The sequence below is a fragment of the Bradysia coprophila genome, unplaced genomic scaffold (assembly GCF_014529535.1).
Source record: "Bradysia coprophila strain Holo2 unplaced genomic scaffold, BU_Bcop_v1 contig_617, whole genome shotgun sequence".
Classification (NCBI taxonomy): Eukaryota; Metazoa; Arthropoda; class Insecta; order Diptera; family Sciaridae; genus Bradysia; species Bradysia coprophila.
In genome coordinates, this window is record NW_023503856.1 from 9,251 (window position 1) to 29,866 (window position 20,616).

At 34.4% G+C, this 20,616-nt stretch overlaps 2 protein-coding genes across 3 annotated transcripts in view; one reads left to right on the plus strand and one right to left on the minus strand.

Annotated features, from left to right (window-relative positions):
• Positions 1 to 1,708: 1,708 nt before the first annotated feature.
• Positions 1,709 to 20,616, minus strand: part of LOC119083397 — a 51,846-nt gene continuing 32,938 nt past the window's right edge. The window contains exons 3-4 of one of the 2 annotated variants that reach the window (XM_037193113.1): positions 5,345 to 6,348; positions 1,709 to 1,846 (exon numbers count right to left, since the gene is read on the minus strand). In XM_037193113.1, the coding sequence (XP_037049008.1) occupies positions 1,822 to 1,846; positions 5,345 to 6,102 (783 nt within the window). In that variant the 5' untranslated portion in view covers positions 6,103 to 6,348 and the 3' untranslated portion in view covers positions 1,709 to 1,821. Of the gene's footprint in view, positions 1,847 to 5,300; positions 6,349 to 20,616 lie in introns of both variants that reach the window. The other variant, XM_037193112.1, reaches the window with a different exon arrangement.
• LOC119083400 (vegetative cell wall protein gp1-like) lies at positions 14,065 to 18,875 on the plus strand. Its single transcript, XM_037193118.1, has 4 exons — positions 14,065 to 14,211; positions 14,362 to 14,721; positions 18,077 to 18,208; positions 18,371 to 18,875. Exons 1-4 carry the CDS (start codon positions 14,209 to 14,211, stop codon positions 18,761 to 18,763), a joined length of 888 nt encoding a protein of 295 aa, XP_037049013.1. The 5' UTR covers positions 14,065 to 14,208; the 3' UTR covers positions 18,764 to 18,875.

A 20,616-nucleotide genomic window follows, 5' to 3' on the forward strand; every position in this document is an offset into this window, starting at 1 on the left:
ATGAGATTTACTCGATTTATGTGCAAAAAACACTTAGGGCGAGTGGCGGCCTTAGTCCAAGAGCCCAAATTTGAAACTTTTTTCGCCACGTTCTTTTCGGTATTCAACTACCTTCCATAAAAAACTAAATCTAGCAAAATCGGATGAGATTTACTCGATTTATGTGCAAAAAACACTTAGGGCCGAGTAGCGGCCTTAGTCCAAGGGCCCTAATTTAAAAATTTTTTCGTCACGTTCTTTTCGGTATTCAATTACCTTCCATAAAAAACTAAATCTAGCAAAATCGGATGAGATTTACTCGATTTATGTGCAAAAAACACTTAGGGCCGAGTAACGACCTTTGAGCCCTCCCAACAAGCCCACGTTACATCTTACCCAAAAACAATGTTCAGCAACTTTGTTCTACTCGTCAATACCTTTCATTTGATATATCACAAGCAGCTATTGCGTGCGTATTTCGGTAGATATCGTCGAAAGACTGAAAAACACCTATAGGGCCCTAGCTCTGGAGGGGCCGACCCTACCATGCCCATTTTCGAACTTGACCTTACTTTTGTCGATACCAATCGGGGAAAAAAAGAATTTTGAAAAAAGGTTGTGATTTACTCTAGCTAGAGGGGTCACGGACGGACGGACGGACGGACGGACGGACGGACGGACGGACGGACGGACGGACGGACGGACGGACATTTTTTTTATTGCGGATTCGTCATCTATGAACATAACCAAATGCTTTGCCCTTACTGTCTGCTTCCAATTCGACGTGTTACAAACGGCATATTAATCTTATAAGCCCCCAGTACTTCGTACGGGGCTAAAAATTTAAGGGTGAGGTCGAAAATATCACAAAGTAAACAAGTGTCATGCAAGTAAAATGTAAAATGTGCAGAGCTTAGATACCCCAGTAAAAAAAAATTGTAAGTGAGACTTCTTAAAAGCCTAAATCGAACGAATTCAGACTTCTCAGTCCTTAGCTTCATACAAAATTTTCTCCACTGAGACAGTGAGAAATCGGAAATCGATCGATTTCGGCTTTCTGAGAACTTTTTTTTTTACTCGGGATACACTTTACAACAATACCAAAAGGTCTAATTCACATGAAATTAACGCAATATAGAATTCAAACAATGGGGCGAAAATTAAATTTTTCTGAATTATGTCGGTATTCTCTTTGGGACGGCAGACAAAACATATTTCCTTCGGATGTGTTATTACATTTTATGTGAGTGCCCTTAAAAATGTTTACATGAATGTGAAACCGTAGACGATGGTTACTTTGCATAATTGCTAATTACTGAGGTCCGATGATTCCAAAACTTTTAGCTAAAGTAAAAGCAATGTAATTTTTTTATATAATTTCATTTAGCTTTACTTAGACAAATAATAACATTATGTACACATCCATTCATTCATTCTTTATACTCGTATTATAGACCCTAATGAACCACTTTATTATTCCCCATTTGCTTCTTTAACGTTTTCGCTCCGAAAAAGGAACTATATAAATATTGAATCGGGTTAATTATGAAATTCCATACAGAAATCTTTTACTATGCTTTCATCAGTATAACAAATTACTTAATACATAATTGATATATAATTCGTTTGGCTTAAACCCCTTACTGGCTCCGTTGGACGGAGTACATTATTATAATAAATTGCTCACCTGTTTTGACTAATTTGAAAGTAGTTGCATTGTGTGATTTAATCGTCTCGTTGAGGTTTGGATGGGTACAATCTCTTAATATACAGGATGGTGTGGCCATACTTACTGATGGGCTGAGAGAGCCGCCACGAGCACCTCTCCACCCAAACAAACGTCTACGCTCTGCGCTTTTTGGTGAGTCTGTAAAATGAAAATAGAAATTTCATTAACCTGATAGTTAATTCGACAAACAAAAGCGAAAAACTCAAAGAAAGTACATGACTCCAAGCAATAGCAACAAAAAAAAAATACAAACAAAAGGAAATAGAAGTGAAGTAAAAACCGCACCAGATTTCCTGAAATGAATTTCAAGTAAAACAATGAAAATGTAAAAGAAAGTTGTTGTTGGCGATTGTGCGCGCTGCGCAAGATGCATTTAATGTTTACCACATTTAATATAGCATCAAAACAATGAAATTGACGTTAAACTGTTTTGTACAGCAAACATTTAATGAGATATAAAATAGTAAAAACTTTTAATGCATAAATCCCATGCACAACCAACGAGTGTATGGAAAATATTCGTATACAGAAAATCATACATAACGAAAGTTTTAATGATATTTTGAACTTTCAATTGCGATAACATAAATGAACATTTTTAGATAAAACTGTTACGAATATCCAGAGTCATTTATCTACTTTCTTGTTACTCGAATATGTTCAAACCATTAGTTGATTGTAACTTGTAACAAAAAACCCTTCATCGGACGGAACTCTACCCGTTTTCATTTCAACACACTTTTTTGTCACTTTTCCGAAACCTTTCTCAGAAGAATAGAGCGAATTCTTTTCTTTGGGTATCTTCTCTATCTTTGCACTGGACTGTGATATTTTAATTTTTTTTTGTATTATCGCGTGCGCGTGAGTAGTAACAGTAATAACATGAATCAATGTCGCTGTTGAAAACGAATATGTAAACATTTCAACAAGCTAAAGGCCTAAAACATTTAAAAATGTGTATTTAGCCTAGAATATATTTTTCTTTGAAACAAAAAAAAATCTGGAAAATTAGATTACCAACATACAAAAAATTGAAAATTTGGTAAAAATATTTTTTATATTTTTCCTTGACAGATTAAGGAAAATCCGGTACCATTTCGATTTTTGGCGCCCTCTCAAAGTCTGTCAGTTTACACTGAAAACACACAATGATCGATTACTTTTGAACTGTAGGTATGCCTGAACATCGGTTGCGGTATAGCAGAAATAAATTTTACTGCCTGCCCTACGCGAATGTTAAATATTACATAGCAATTTGCCACTTACAAAAATGGTTACATGTGAAATATTTTCGGTTCATTTTTGGTGAATTTTTATGTGAAATTCGACTTTCGCATGTGGTAGGCAGTAAAATAGAATACATTGGATGCTGCTACGTAATTCATTAATTGGGATGCATTCCTCGGCTTCGGCTCGATATACAACCGTCTCACGCCTCTCAACAAAAAATTTCACAGCAAGACACAGTACCGGACTGGCTCGAAAAAGCCCATCGGGGGCTCCATGCAACTCAATTTAAAAAGGGCCACAAATTAAAAATTCTCATACAAAAATCCAAAAGGCCCATCGGGAATTCCCCGAATTCACCATATGGCCAGTCCGGGCTTGGCAACACAGTAATGTTCTACTGTGGATCCTCGTAAACTTCCTCGTGTATTTTTGAGTAGCTTGCACTCACGGACACATTTTCTGTTTCGTGGTTTTCGTACTATTTTTCGAGCGATAACTCATTTAAAAGTTGCTAACGAAAGAGTAACCTGAGACCACAACAAATTTTAATGCATTTTGTTTTGTGAAACCAAATTGAGAGCTCTTTGTTAAGTCAATACAATACAGTCAAGGCAACTCTCAAGCCTTGGTCAACATAATTTTACAAATGTAAGAGTAAACGTACAACCTCCAATATCAGAGTCTGAAAAGGTCTCAATAATCTTAGAAGATGCACATCTGTTAGCATAAAACTAACATGTCGATTAGAAAAAAAGTGTTTTTTTTTACCGTAAATTTCGTGAATAATTTTATCAAATAAAAAGTGATAAATTAACCACACAGTATGGCCATTAACTCTTCGAAATTAGTCAATGAATGGCCGTATCAGCAGTATAAAAAAAATTACAAAAACGGATTTAGAAAAATCAATTCGAGACTCGCGTAGATACTACAGAAATAATACTTTGGAATATTAATCAACTCTCAAGATTTATCTTTTAACATGTTTTTTTTTGTTCACAGAATGTATATTATGCGTAGGTACTTTTTGCACTTTTTGCTTAGAGCTTAGAGATCACGTAAAGAAGAAGAAGCGACATAAATAATCAAAATGAAAAAAGGAAAAAAATCCTTCGCATCGGTCGCTGTCGCTTATTATACATTTATAATGGAATTTCGATAAAATATTCATATTCAGACAGGAATATGCACAAAATATTTGCTGTGAAATCACAATAAAAATGAAAAATCGGTTATATAATATGCAAATAGGATGAGAAACGTAATGTAGAAATGAGAGTACCCTCTTCTTATTCATATCTATACAGCTGTCTGTCTCCCTTTGACAATGTGCAGTCAAGTGAATATTATACTCGTATTAGCGTTTGCCGAATGTAGTTGAAGGATACTTTTCATTTACTTGATTCTATAAACGAAATCGAGTGAAACATGAATATTTGTCATTTGACGTTACGATTACACTTTATTATTTCTTCAGCACTTTTTAGTCCTGTGCGAAGTAATCGTACGTACAATAGACTATTAGGTTTTGTTATGCAATTATTTGCACTTTTATTTATTATTATTTATTTTGGCCAATTTCATTAATTACTTTCGTTATTATTTTTTATAGTAAAGCAGATAAAATTACTTGTCAAAAGCTTGCACTTAGGCCACAGGTGGACCATTTGCGCTGGGTACTGACTTAATGTAAGGATTGTAGAATACGTGTTTTTAGTATACAATCATTATTAGGTTCAATTATTGAAATCATTTTGAATGATCAGTTAGTATGGCTCGACGTCGGTCGTACTGGGCTCACGTTGCCAGCACTTTTTTTGTGTACACAAATTTTGGGTGCTGAAAAAAAAACGATGCGCGATAAATTTGAGTTTAAGTTATTTGAATGTTGTCTTCAAATATTTGAATCGTGATGTTGACTTGAAAAGCAATAAATGATTGAATAACTCAATAGCTTGTTCGATATATTGCCATTGAGGTATTTTTGCACTTGGAACGTCAATTAAAATAAAAAAGAATTCACGGAAAATGTATCCAAGACCTTGACACTTGAGATTTTGTGTATTATTTCCGTGGGAATATGCAATCTAAAATATGTCGGTAGTTGCTGACGTAGCTGGTTCAGCAAATAACAAAAGAGCTGATTATTAAACTCTCTAGTAGCTCACTAACTTTTGAAAATGCTCTTGAATTCCGCTAGACTCTCAACTCAGCGCTGAACCTTCGATGAATTATTTACGGGAAACAAGGCACTCACATTAAATCAATGAAAATGATTACTCATAATCTATGAGCGAATTCAATGAATGGTTAATTAAAACAGATGATCGTCAAACAAATCCAAACGAAAAGCCAAACTCACTTAAATACTATTATTAAATCAAACCAAAAATTTGAGAGGGGCACCTGTCACCTTTCTGGGGCACATCAACCGATACCGGTACTTCAGCGCTTTTCGATCGGAACGTTACTGAAGGTTTTGGTTTGTTGAAAAACTTCAGAGAATTTGGTCGATGGTCGATTATTGAGGATGGAGGTGGTTCGGGTTCGGGTGTCGGTTTGAATGGAGCTCGTCGTTCTAATGAGTAAACCGGTTCACCAGATTCAAAAAACGCATCGTAATTTCGTTGCACCAAATTTTCTCGTGTAAATGTTGGATTTGCAATACGAATCTCGGTTACATCACGTAAACGAGCCGGTTCCGCCTTTTGACTCTGCTTTGAACGTCCTAGCCGTCCCAAGCTTAAGTGGAATCTGTGTTTAGGTTTGCTGCTTTCGTCTTTTTCTTTGTTGATAGGTGGATTATGGTTGTAGGATGTGGTGCCAGGATTTGCAAATTCCACATGAATACTTGGTGTATGTTCTCGCGGATTGTTTTCTAAACGTGAGGTTGGGTAACCGAATGCGTCCGTTTTAACATTTTGTGTGGCACTAGTGGGACGGGTACTAATTTCTTTAGGTAATGATTGATTGGCATAGGTTGAGGAAATGGGATAAATGTCTTGGGAATATGTCAAGACATTGCTAGTGGGAGAGGAGGGCCTAGTGCCAAAGGGAACAAGTGGGTCACGCAGGTTGTCCAGAGTTGGTCGAGGCTTAATTCTAGGTAGTGCGGCACCGTATGTCATGTATAATAGATCTTCGGCTGGAAATATTACGTACATTCCTGGCCCACACGATTCATGGCGATGGGCTCCAGGTAGTACGTTTCAAAACTTCTCAGTTTTATAATTTTGGATTTATCGTTTTTCAATAGCAGTAAAATTCCATAAATATTTATTTAATGGGAAAACTATATATTACTTAGTATATCACTGAGGTCAAACCGATAAGTTTCACAATATAATCACCTGTTCGACGTAATTGTTCTTACAATCATCTTGTTACACAGCTAATATAAGAATCTTTTGCTGAAAATAAAGAGAGAAAAAATGATAAATTTAAACAATAATAAAATAAATAAATAAAAATAAGGATTACTTTCTAGCTGGATCATAATCGCCACATTTCTTATTTATGACAAATATTCAATAAAGTAAGCAACGTTCTCGTAAAAATAAAATAAATTGAGATTAAAGGGGGGGGGGGGTGAAACGTAGGGCGTGGGTAATAATGACATGCTAAGGTAAAAGACGTTTCAACGACGCAGGTGAGAAATAGTTATTTTCGCAACAAGTGACGAAAAGTAGGACTTTCTGTTGCCTTTATTGCGAAAAACGTTATATACAACTCGATGATAAATGATTTTTTAGGCACACGATGTGGATCGTCACACTCGGGCAACGGCCGCGAGTGACAATCTTCATATCCAGTGCCTAAAAAAGCATTTATCACTCGGTTGTATAAATAACTATTACATGACAATGGATAAAAAGTTGAAAAGTCGAATCTTTGTGTGAAGTTTGTGTGTTGGATCAACAATCACATTACACACTTTACATGCTTTTGTAGCCTAAACCAATTTTCTTATTTTCTCTATGTGTAAAGAAAGCCACTTTACACTCAAGGGAAAACCAAAGCAGTATATTCGTTTTCTCACCTCAGCTGAGACTTCGCTAGACTTTGTTGCAAAAAACGTTGTTGACCTCGAGAAAAAAGTATGAAATTTCATTTTGACCAACATCCTCGAAATGAAATTTCCAACTTTTCTTCCATTGGTGAACAAATAACCATTTCTAAGAAAATGGAGTGGTCTCAAATTTTCAATTTTTGCACATGAATTTGTGAATTAAAAGAGAGACGACTCTAACGCGTTACAACTCTTTTAAAGAATTAATAAATTTCTAACAAAAATATTGTGTTGCTGGCACTTGTTGCAATTTAATTAATAAACCATTTTTTACGAATTTTACGCAGCAATGAGAGGTAAATCCATCGATGTAATAAAGGGTAGATTGGTACACATGAAGAGCGTTTGTGCGGAAAGAATGGAAGAATGTATGTGTACCGTAATTTACGTTCTGAGAAAGCACGCGAAAGAAAGCCATACAAATATTTCAAAATCTTAATGTCCTCTTCCTTGTTGAATGTCCCTTCGCTTTGTTTTGTGTTGTGATTACAAATTTTTGTCGTTGTGTGTGTGATATATTTCCGAATTTTCGTTCTTCGTGTGTACCAATCTACCCTATCGATGGGTAAATCTTATTTTCATTTTCGGCAAGGAAACTATTATTCAATTTTACCCCTCATCGATGCTTTGGTGAAAAGCATACATTTGAGCATTTTTTAAATACTGGAATTTAGTTTACTTTTGATGGTGTGTTAGCTTTCAACAGAAAATAGATTTGGTTGTAGCAGTTTGATCAGCTCTGAAAAAACTGAGCAGTTTACTAGCTAACACATTCGTGGTAGTTATTGCGGTCGTACATTTTTCAGTTGCGGTCGTACTTTAATTTTAGCTAAGCGTCGATGCCTCTTACAATGGAACAATTGACATAAATTGATTCTTGTATGTTTATTATGTTTTAATGTGTTTATTAACCTCGACTTTTCCTCAGATCAACAAACTTTACTGCTCCGTCTCCATTATTTGTCCCATTAATACGTAATGATCTATAGTTTTCAAGCAACGTCCTTGAATTTAGCCAAATAACATACAGGATATTAAAAGCATATTCTTAAGGGTCGGCAAGTTCAAGTTTTTTTTTAACAATAATAGAGTTTATATAAAAAAAACAATTTCAATTGAAATTAAATATCTGACGACCACTACCACTGTTTTGAACTCAATGTACAAATCATATTATTTTCTACGAAACCTTCAAAAATTTAATTAAATTTAATGTTGATGTTGAATTTAATTGAGAACATGTTTCTCTAACTTCATTAAATTTTGCTTTTAATATAAAAACATCAAAGCAATTGATCAAAAGAAGCTGAGTTCCATTGATGCGGGCTTATAAGACAAAGAAACCATTGATCGTAAATAATGTTACGAACAAAAAAATTAATAAAGAAATATGAATTAATTGGTTATAATTATTAACATTTGCTAATACCTGATTTGATTCATTGGATACATTTCGAGCTACACATTCAACAGTAATACTGAATGTCTGAATCGAGTCAATGGAAGTGTTAACGATTCCTGGTTTGAAAAAACAAAACAAACTTTAGTCAGGTTTTTTTTGTTAGTAAATCAAACATGTATACACTATAACGTATATGTGATTGATTCATTAACAAAAACTTTTAAAGAGATGAATGCACTCAAATTTGCAAACTAACAAGTGAAGTTACGAATGAAAACTTTGTTTGAAAAACCTTCAATTAAATAAATTTTCAATTCAATGAAGTGAAATACCACATCGTTGATGCACACAATTTTGTTTCAGATTGCTGTTAAATCGTACATTGACTGAACCGCAACATTTTTCAAAAAGTTTTCGACAATTTATCCATCCATTTTCAATATACCAGTCCAGCTCTAATGACAGACAACATGTCGGTTTGATACTAAAAATTTTTTGAATGAATACACAAAAAATCCTCTAGTCCGATGTACCCACCCATATTTCCAGTTATTATTTTTTTTTTGAGTATATGTACTGAAATATCAGTTTCCAAAAAAAAATCTTTTATATTTGCCACTTCCTCATGTTTCATTCGATTGACTCATACGAAAATAATATACAAAATGACATTTTTTTCGTCATAGCTGTAGATTATATTGTTATCACATCACACACAATGGGTATCCAATTCAAAAATAATACACCATGCATGAAACGAACCGAGTAATAAATCTTTTGAAAACTTAACAAAGGACATCGTTAAAAATTTACACAATAAGAAAATGTATAAACCTCTTCCACTAGTGAGCGGTGAATCTAAGTGGTTCTTTAGTTAAAGTCACAATTCAATTTTTGATATTATTAATAAATCACCAAATTAATATTCGTAAACATTTTTTAGAGTTTCTGGCTAACCGCCAAATTGTCAGGCCGAAGTGTACGCTGAATTAATCAGTCCCAGATATATCGTTAATAGCAAAACAAAAAAAAACTGTATAAGATCCGTTGAGAAAGAAAGAAAACGTTATCCTCGTTATAACGATGACGTGAATATTAAATAAAAACGTATGATCGCATAATATTGATTCGGAGCTGATGTATGCTGCGATGTCATATATTTTAAAGTTTTTTTTTATTTGTTAAAAAAATATCCATCACCACGATCACCACTTAGAACCGATGAGTTGAAAATTTTAAAAAAAAACGTCTTAACAAGAACAAGAGTATTGAAAACTAATTTTTTTTTTAACAAACCGGCAATGACTTCTTTGCTACAATTTTTCAAACAAATATTCGTCAATTTTTGTATTAAAAATGCACGAGAATATTTTTATATATACACTTGAAAATAGACTCACAACGCCGCGCCGACACGTCGGAACAGTGAAATATCCAATTTATTCTGAATTATTAGTTGGCGTAAAAATGACTTAAGGTTGAACGTTTCATTTCGTATATTTATTTTAGAACCTTTTCCCTCAACACAACAACCTGAAAATAGAAATTATGGGAAGTGTATTTAAAAATAACGCCGTGGTTTGTTTATAATTTAAAGGTTGTGATTTTGAACTTAATTATGCGTTTTTTCAATGGTATTTCGTTTATGGATCATTATTATAATTTTGTTAGGTGATTAGTTTGATGGCTTATATGAATGAACATCTTGGCAGAGTTGATTGATTGAAAATGTCTTATGCTTTGTTCCTTGCTCGTTAATCAGACAATGCTATACTTCAGCTTCAGCGATCACACAGTAGAGTTTAGGGGTAAGAAAAATGTAATATTGTACAAGGTCTGTGATACACCATGAACGCAAAGAAGAAAAATCAGGAATTACAGCAAATTTCTTATACTTGAGAGGAATGTAATTTCATTGAGGTGTTTTAGGAAGAAATATTTACACTTGCCTTGATTGAGTTAAAGTTGTAGCAATTATAAGAGAAACTTTTATTCTTTGAGGAAATTATAGGAGAGAAAGTGCATCAGTTGAGAAATGTTACATTTCTAACTTATATTCTCCATTACAAACTATATGTGTAGTGACCCTTATAATTTTTGAAGCTGTTGTGGTTTGTAATTGATTCCACAAAAATTTCGTTGAACCAATAAAAATCAAGATTTTCATTTGTTAAACAAATTTTGTGTCAAATCATGTACAAGCCCAACGCACTGTCTAGCACCGAAGCTGACTTTGACGTCACTCAAATAGAGGACTGAACCGATCAAAGTTGGCTATTCTTTTTCATACAATGGCTATCAAAAAATTTAAAAAAATAGTCAACAGGTGTGTTTTTGGCCTTCTAATTGAGTGATCTCAAAGTCAGCTTCGGTGCTTGACAGTGCTTTGACAAGCCACAACAATTCCAAAAACAGAAAACATGTCGAATTTCACTTTTCTCTCCCTGTAATATAATGATCACAATTAGGGCAGTCATTTCAATTTTGTATTCACCAGTTTTTAAGTTCTTTTCTTTATTTTATTAAAAAATCTAATTGAGCCTGCTGTATTAACTTATGTGGACTTTTTCTGAAACAATTTTTACAACAAAACAAAATTTAAAATTTTAAGTCGCCGATGTTCCCAGTCATCTAAGTGCTTCCCAGTCTATGATATTTTGGCGTGAAATTTGAATTCGTTTAGGGATTTTGAACTTTTGAGCCAAAATGTTATAACCTGGAAACACTTTATTGACTGGAACATTGAGGACTTTTAATAGTTATTTATACTTCGCTTTGAACCATTTACCATTTCTCGAACATAAAATGCCCACACAATTCTTGTAGAATAATAAATATTATGCACGTATGACAAAAGCGGTCGAGGCTTGCCGAGACGGCTTGTCATACGTGCATATTCTTTTTTATCTGTCTAGAACGATAATCTCGAGCTTATCCTTCTAGGGAGTTTTTGTTTATCTCGATATATCTGTTCTCGACAGATAAAATATGATATGCACCTATTGCCAGACTGTTATTTTGACGTGTAGGCATTATGACCCACGCCTTTGGCTAGGGCAATAATGTCCTACACGTCAAAATACCAATCTTGGCAACAGGTGCATAATATATATTATCGCATAAGCGAAAACGAGACAACAAGATATGCGAATGACACTTTGACAATTTACAGAAGTATAATGTTTGTTTATATATCCTAGGTGAATAATTTTTTCGGGGAATCACACCGCGTATGCGATAAAAAATTTTATATGTTAAGCGCTTAAACGCACTTTATTTGACCAAAAACAAAACACACATTCTGAGTGTAGATAAACGTGTCATCTATGTACCTTGGCAGTTCAACTATAAAACTTTATATACTCGACCATAAAGCTTATGTATTGGCTTATTTATTTATTTAGCGTATGGTTCTCTTCCTTTCCCTCTACAGCATAAGTACAAAACCTTTCAAAAATTAACAAATCTTTGTCGTCAAGCAAAAATAAATCAGAACAAAATCAAAACAAAAAAACACGGTTTGCTCGGCAACCAAATTCCATTACAACTGGAGCGAATCCAGCCATTTTAGTGCATGCGGCGTCGTTGATTTAATGTCTTCGATAGGCCCCTGGTACGAAAACACGGGACAATTGAGTAGCAGGTGGTCGGTGGTTTGATATTGTTCGCCACACACACAGCCGGGATCATCGACGTAATTCCATTTATGCAGCATGTAATTGCATCTACCATGGCCTGTACGTAGCCGATTTAAGTTGCACCAAGCTTTACGTGGCATCATAAACTCAATTGAACGGCTGGAATGTGTGTTGATGTCGAAAATTGTACTCGGATTAGTCGATTCCGGCCAAGCGACCTTCCATTGTGTGGTCAAGTCCACATTCCTCGACGACATTTCCCTCGCTGTTTCACTTGGTGTGAGTCTTGATTTCAACCGTTGTATGGTCGGATGTTGTATGTCGTGGTACAGTGGTACATTCGGATTGGCGGCAGCTTTCTGGTAGTCTCTCAGTAGTGCTCGCTTTCGCCTGATTTCAGGTGGTTCGATATTGGCTTATATATAAGGCAAACAGTGATGTTTACACGCTAATCCCAAAGGCTTTTTTATATCGAGGTTTGCGGTCAGAAAAAGTGCGCTTTTTAAACGAGAAATCTATAAAATTCTAAAATATTTCTAATATTTTCCGAGATGAAAAAAAGGCCCATTATTAAGTTAAGGTTGCATATTGATGCAATTTTCAACCAGAAAAAATTCATTCGGTAAATTGTCAATTCATTGCGATTTTATACTTTTTGTATCATACGCAATGTCCATAGTGCTATAAAAACGTTACGTAACGCTGTGAAAATGAAACGATCGTAAAATTCTATTTTTAAGCTTTTTTTCAGATAAGATTTATAAAATTCTGTAGGTGAGGTTTCCAGTAACTGGCCCTGGGCTGCACGCTCTTTATTTTATGTAGAACCTTCTTTTCATTATATTCTTTTATCGATCAGATCTTACATTTGATCGAAAAAAAAACTTCTATCTATTAGACCAAACACGGTGAGCTTGAACCAAGTCTAAATAAAAAAGTTGATACATATGCGCTTTACAGTTTACACGCGAGCAAATTTTTAACAAATACGACATTTTCCATACATTTTTAGAATCCTTTCAAAGTTGATGAAAAAACGATTGTTACAAACAGGCCTCATTTTATTTTTCGTAGACGGACGGGACACATGTTTATGAGCAAAATTTGTTCTACGTGATGTTTTTTATGGAATCTTTTTGAAGCACAGAATTGATTGAAAAATGCAAACAACATTGGAGCTATAAAAAAAAACTAAACGTTTTTAGGGGCATACCATAGAACAATTTTAGAACAAATTTATGGGAACTGGTCGTTTTTGTCAATTACGCCAGAACAAAGAAGTATGGTCTTGACCCTAAAAACAATTTTCCGTCACAAAATTCCATATGCATCACCTTTTTATTTAGACTTAGTTCAAGCTCACCGTTCAAAAACGGTTCGTTTCATTGATACAGTGTTAAACTCAGTTCATTTCGGGTAGATACATTTTAAGCCAGTTTGAGGCATATTAACATAATTTTTTCTCAATCATCCAATATACGTTATATAAAGAATTTACCACTAATCCAATCATCTACCGAAATCATTCGATAGTAAATCAAACTCACCCACTTTGCATGGAGAGCTTTGCAAATTTATGTTTTAGAGATTCTTTTATTACGATTAGTAGAACTTAGTGATGCCTAACCTACTTTTAAAAGTCCCGGAAAGAATTGAAATAATCATTTAGCGAAAAAAATAGTTTCTCAAATTGGCACAAACAGTAAAAACAAAACAAGTGTAATGTGAAAACTTCTTATATTTTCCGTGAAAATCGACAAAAGTCGGAAGAGACGAATCAAAGATCCTTGTAATGGTTTCTTTTTTCAATGTTCAGGAAAAATTTGCCTTTTTCAAATCTTTTTCTAAAACTTATTTTTCCCTTTATACATCCCAAAGTGCTTTGAACACTAGTCCACTGTATCACTCGTTATGTGTAGGGTATAATGAATGGCGGCAAACCGTTTCTAATTTTTTGTTCAATTTTTTTGTTGTATACTCATTAAACAATATTCTATACCAGAAAGTCGCAACCGGTTTACATGCTCATTAGGTGCTTTTGCACATATTGGCAAATGATATAAATAAGCCGAAATTGTTAATAAACAATTATTCTGGAACAGCCAGCTAAGACGTAATCTTCTTTGCTTTGTTCAGTTCATCTCTGTGAAAAATTTTGAAAATGGTAAGAATATTGAATTGTAAGAATTGAATATTGAATGGACTAGTAAAAGTTCTAAAACAAAATTTTGTTGTTATCAATATCACATACTGGTGCTGATTTTCATTTTCATAAAATGACAAACGATACTGATGCCATATTTTTGTTCGACAGAAATTGCTCATTGTTTGCCTCGCTGCAATTGCAGTTGTTAGCGGAGATGTATCCCATTTGTTCGGCGGAACAAATGTTGAGCGCTCATATTTACCACCTGCACAAGAACCATCGAACCAATACATTCCACCAGCAGGACCACCACAACACGAACCAGCACAGCAGCAATATCAACCAGCTCCAGTGCCTCAATATGCACCACCACCACCTCCACCACCACCACCACCGCCACCACAACAATTCCAACCAGCTCCACAACCACAATACCAACCAGCTCCACAACAACAATTCCAACCAGAGCCAGCCCCAGCTGCTACTTTCGATGATGTCAACGGATACGATTACAAAGTTCCCGGAAAATAAGAATCTATTCCATTTCCGTCATTTTGATTAAACAGTTACCATCCAAGATTTTCGAAAATAGTGTGATTGTATCGACACGAAATCAGTAATAAAATTTGCGAACTCAATTAATTTGTGGAATTTTATTTGAAATCGTCGGCGAAAAAAAACTGCTTACTTTTAGACCGGAAAAACGTATTTTTCCCGATATTAGGTCTTTCTGGAAAAAGAAGTTACCTACCAAGGATAAAGGATACAGTGAAAAAGAGCTGAGCCCACACTTGTTAAAAAATCAATTTCAAAGGGAAGCAAGGATCGTTTTACTCCTTTGAGAGATTAAAGTGCGATGTGAAAGTAGGCATCAATTAATTGTGCATGTTCAAGTTTAAAGATCGTTCAGGTATCATCTCTGCATCGACGAGACAATAAAAGAGAAAATTAGTAATTTTATAGGTCTTCACCCAGATGTTTATACATTCAAAATAAAAGTATGTCAGATCTATCTGTTTTTTATCGAGAACTTTTAATGCGAATTTAAGCAATTATATCAACCCCGTGTATGAAGAACGGAAGTGCTGATGTAATTTTACAAGTGTTAAGCTAATCAAATCCATCGTGTTGTACGTTCTAGCAACGATATAAAAAAATATATCCACCTTGGTTATAACAAACAACGAACATACGAAAGACTTCATCGCATATCAATGAAATTTGATTTAGCAATGTGTGATTTGTAAACGATCTAATTGCAGTATGATATGAATCTCAGATTATCATTAACGTCCTTAGAATTAGAACTATTGATTGCAATGACAACCAGATTAAAGATCCACTACACACGAAATAGACTGATATATTTTACATCTTGAAACTTAGTGTACAAATGATGTCTAAATAAGGGTTGTGCAGATTTTTCTAGAAAACTTTAAAAAAAGATTCGCTTAAGTCAGTTAGATAGGAGTTATCTTATAGATGTGTAACTTATTATTGAGGAGAGATATGCATGAACCGAAATTTTTTTTTGGGAAATGTCTTTTTGTGACGGTTAGTGCATAGCTCTACTCAATTATAGTTGTTTCACATTCATTACACAACTATAATTGTAAGTAACACAGGAATAATGGAAGTAAAACTTGATACAGTATGCCAAGTCCAAATATGCGGGACACATCCATTTCGGGTTTTCAGTGCATGATCCAGAGTTTTAGAGTGTAAACATTTTTGTGTTTTCTTAAATTTAAAACCACAATTCCACTTCGCTGAATGGTCAGCTAATATTAGTTTTCTTATTAAAAATACCAAGTTTTGCAAAAGTTATTATGATTTTAGAATTCTGATCCCATTATAAATGTAAGTAAAGTAATGTAAAAATACATCATGAGTTGCGAACAAAAGCATGCATACCGGTAGACAATAGATTTTAAATCTGAGCTTATTTCAAGTGAAAGCGGTTAGAACAAAAACCTTATTCGTTGTAGGTGTAGACACAAAGTTTACGCGGTTTCGTAAAAATACTTCGTAAACTTGAATTATCCTTGATTCCTTCGTAAAAATTAAATTCATCGGGTGTGACCTTTCCGATATTGTGAAGATGTTTGTGCAAAACATATTTTTACGAAGAAAACTGGTAATTCCAACAAGATTGACGTTTTGTAGTCAGAGCGAAGAGAAAACAGAATTACATTATTTTATATTGAGCTATGTTCGCTGACAGCGAAAACGTGTGTCAGCCTTATATGCTACAGAATTTTTTTTATCAAATTGTTTCCGTGTTCGTTGATCTTTGAACCAATTCTCAAATTTATCCTTAAAAGGTACATTCATCGTGTCACTACTCATGCATGTTTGGTGTCGTCGGAAAGCTCGGTCTTTCTGCTATTTTTACACAAAGTCTATTCTGTGCACAAAAAGTCCATTTCGTCAGAAACAATGATTTTGTACACCCTCGCCCTCGACTGTCAGCTTTTATTCTATGTACAACCTTCTTTTCATCTTCTTTTATCGATCAAATCTTACATTTGATCGAAAATTTAAAAAAAAAGAAACTTCTATCAATTAAACACTTTGTACTTGCTTGTATCTCAGTGTAGATGAATTTTAATCCTAATGAGAAAGTACTCGCAATTACCTTTCCTACGACACTACAAACGATTACGTAGCTTTCCTATATCTGGAATGGACTCCATAAGAAAAGTACATGTTTTTACATCTCTTCCGCTCTTACATCTCTTACAATTCTAGCAGTTTTAACTTCTAGGGACCAATACCGTTCAAGGTACATATCAAAAAGTCCTATGAAAAATGCGTCCGATTTCGATAGGTTCGTTTTCAAAAGAATCCCTCAGAAGAACCTATAAAATTGTGGTCCGCCTTTTCTGAAACAATTCTTCGGCTTTTTTTAGCTGCGAATTTATGAATCCCGAAGGTGAGGTTTCCGTTCTTTATTATATGTAGAGCCTTCTTTTATTAATGGGATCGTAATAAACGGCAGATAAAAAATTCAAAAACGCAGATATAAAGTTCGTAAAAGAAAGATATCTTCGTTATCTTCTGCGCTTTTGATTTAAATATCTCCGAATTTGTATTTTTTTATTTCAACGTTTAATATAATACTTATTAATAAGATCTTAGAACATTTAAAGAAAAAAATCTTTTTCGAAACAAGTGACGAAAAGTAGGACCTTCCGTTGCCTTTATTGCGAAAAACGTTGTATACAACTCGGTGATAGATGATTTTTTAGGCACACGATGTATATTGTCACACTCGACCTGCGGTCTCCACATCTAGTGCCTAAAAAAGCATTTATCACTCGGTTGTATAACTATTTTATACCAGAAACCGTATGTTTCACTGATTTAGCAATCCATGTAGCTACATGTAATTCATCCGAATTGATTCCACATATCGGTTCTTCCTGTCAGGTTTATTTCACTCTGGTAGAAATATATAAGCCAGTTTGTGCGACATAACTCTAATTTTGATTCAAATCATCCAATATACCACTAACCATGTACAAAAATCATTCAATAGTGGAATTGGTAGCACTTAGTGATGTTTAACCAATTTCAAAAGTCCCGGAAAAATTCTTTATATTTCAGTGAAAATTGACAAAAATCGGAAAGGACGGCTCAGAAACACCATGCAAGGATTTTTAATGTTCATCAAAAATCTGACTCTTCCAAAGACTATTCTGAAACTTTTTTTTTTCCTTTTATACATCCTAAAATGCTAGTCCACTGTATCACTCGTTATGGGTAGGGTATAATAAATGGCATCAAACCGTTTTTATTTTTTTGTTACATTTTTTTGTTATGTACTCGTTAAAACAATATTCTATACCATGAAACAGCAACCGGTTTACATGCTCATTAGGTGCGTTTGCACATATTTGCAAACGATATAAATAAGCCGAAATTGTTAATCGACAATTATTCTGGAACAGTAACAGTACCAGCTAAGACGTTCTTTGCTTTGTTCAGTTCATCTGTGAAAATTTTGAAAATGGTGAGAATAAACCTAAATCCTTTTCATAGACTAGTAGAATAGACTAGTAAAAGTTCCGAGACAAAATTTTGTTGTTTGTGATATTGATACTGATGTCGATTTTCTTTACTTTCTTTCTCATAAAATGACAAACGATACTGATGCCATATTTTTGTCCCACAGAAATTGCTCATTGTTTGCCTCGCTGCTATTGCAGTTGTTAGCGGAGATGTATCCCATTTGTTCGGCGGAACAAATGTTGAGCGCTCATATTTGCCGCCTGCACAAGAACCATCGAACCAATACATTCCACCAGCAGGACCACCTGCTCCTCCACCACCACCACCGCCACCACAAAATTTCCAGCCAGCTCCACAGCCCCAATATCAGCCAGCTCCACAACCACAATATCAGCCAGCTCCACAGCCTCAATATCAGCCAGCTCCACAACCACAATACCAACCAGCTCCTCAACCACAATACCAGCCAGCTCCACAACAATTCCAACCAGAGCCAGCACCAGCAGCTACTTTTGATGATGCCAACGGATACGATTACAAAGTTCCCGGAAAATAAGAAACTATTACATTTCCGTCATTTTGATTAAAAAGTTACCATCCATGATTTTCGAAAATAGTGTGATTGTATCGACACGAAATCAGTAATAAAATTTGCGAACTCAATTAATTTGTAGAATTTCATTTGAAATCATCGGCGAAAAAAACAACTTCTTAATTTCAGACCGGCAAAATGTATCTTCTCTCCGATTTGTCAATTCTTTCGGTAGAAAGTGAAAACAGACTGAGTGTAAAAATCACTTTTACATTTAGCCATCAATAGTGAAGAAAAAGAAAAGTCGTGCTATTGTGTAACAGTAGGGAAAAAATTGTTCTGCATCTAAAGTTCGGAATTCGTTCAGAGCTGGTTCGACTAGATAATTATAAAACAAAAAATTTTATCGGTCTGCACTTTTTGTTTGTGAATTCAATGCTAGAGTATTTCAGATCGATTTAAGAAGATTTCTGTTTTTTATCGACAAATTTTTATGCGAATATCTGAATTAATTAAAATAAATTATTTTCGTATAGAGTGATATGAAGGATTGAGGTGATGAAATTTTATAAAAGTAAGTGCATTGTTATTATAAAATTTTTTCGGAGAATTAAAAAAAATAGTTAGACTCTGTGAAACGACAACGGGTCATCAAATATGATCCAGAGTCCCAGAGCGTAAACTTTTTAGTCATTTTGAAATTTATCCACAATTCCACTTGGCTAAGTGGTAAACTAATATCGCAAAAGTTATTATGATTTTTGCATTCTGTTTCCATTATAAATGTAAGTGTTGTAATGTCAAATATTGTACATGGTTCATGAGTTGGGAACAGCAGCAGACATACCGTTTGAAAAATACATTTAAATCTGAGCTTATCTCCATTGAAAAACATACCCCTTGTAGGTGTAAACTTTGAGCGGTTTCGTAAAATAACTCCTTAAACTTGAATTTAAGAAGACTTCTTAGTAAAAATTAAATTCTTCGGGTGCGACCTTTCTGATATTCTGAATATGTTTGTGAAAAACATGTTTTTATGACCTCGTGATAAATGACTTAAAGAGTTCGCCTATGTTGTATATCATGTATCGAATACACAAACTAGTATAAAATGGAAATCAACAACGCACTTCAAGCGCATAAGTGCTACTCTAAAAAGAGTACTGAAACTGGAACTGAAACTATCGAACAAACTTTGGCACTGTAAACTTTTGACTCTTTTTTCATACAAAATAGTACTGTGATAGCTGCGATGTCATTAAAAACACTTTTGCTTGAAGTGCATTGATACCAAAATATGATAAATATAATTCAGATTCAGATTCAGATTAAGTATGGTTTACACTCAACAAAAAGTACTACGTGAGAGAGCGAGCTGTAAAATAAACAAAGCAAAAATTGAAAAAATTCAATTTTGTCTCTTGCACGGAGTACTTTTTTGGTAAGTGGAAATCAAGCATTATTAATATGCAGAGCAGACATACACCGTGTATCGCATACGCTATTTTTTTTTTCAAAATGAGTTTTCAAATTAGATTTCAAATTTGCTTGACAACATTGACAAAAACAAAATGTTTACGCATAGCTCCGTAGTCAGAAGAGACCGTGTAAAATATTTCCAATTCGTCAACCAAAAATTCAGCTTTCTGATTGCTTGAATTCGATATTTTGTGTAAAAATTATAGCTTGACTTCGTAAGTTTCTTTTTACTCAAACTTCATGTGTACATGCACGGAAAATCCCAATATGTGTGTGAGATCTATAAGTGGACTTAGCACCCCCATTTTTTGGCATATATATAGCTGTGTAATGCATATTGCGAAGACTGTAGCTAAAATAGCTGTGTAGCTTATATTATAGCTGTGAGACGCGTTTCA

Excerpts from the sequence above, each read along its gene's own strand:
- LOC119083400 (XM_037193118.1), top strand. Across the intron at positions 14,722-18,076 it reads ATTACAAAGTTCCCGGAAAA|GTGCGTTTGCACATATTTGC; the intron begins TAAGAATCTATT and ends CATGCTCATTAG. Across the intron at positions 18,209-18,370 it reads CTGTGAAAATTTTGAAAATG|AAATTGCTCATTGTTTGCCT; the intron begins GTGAGAATAAAC and ends TTTGTCCCACAG.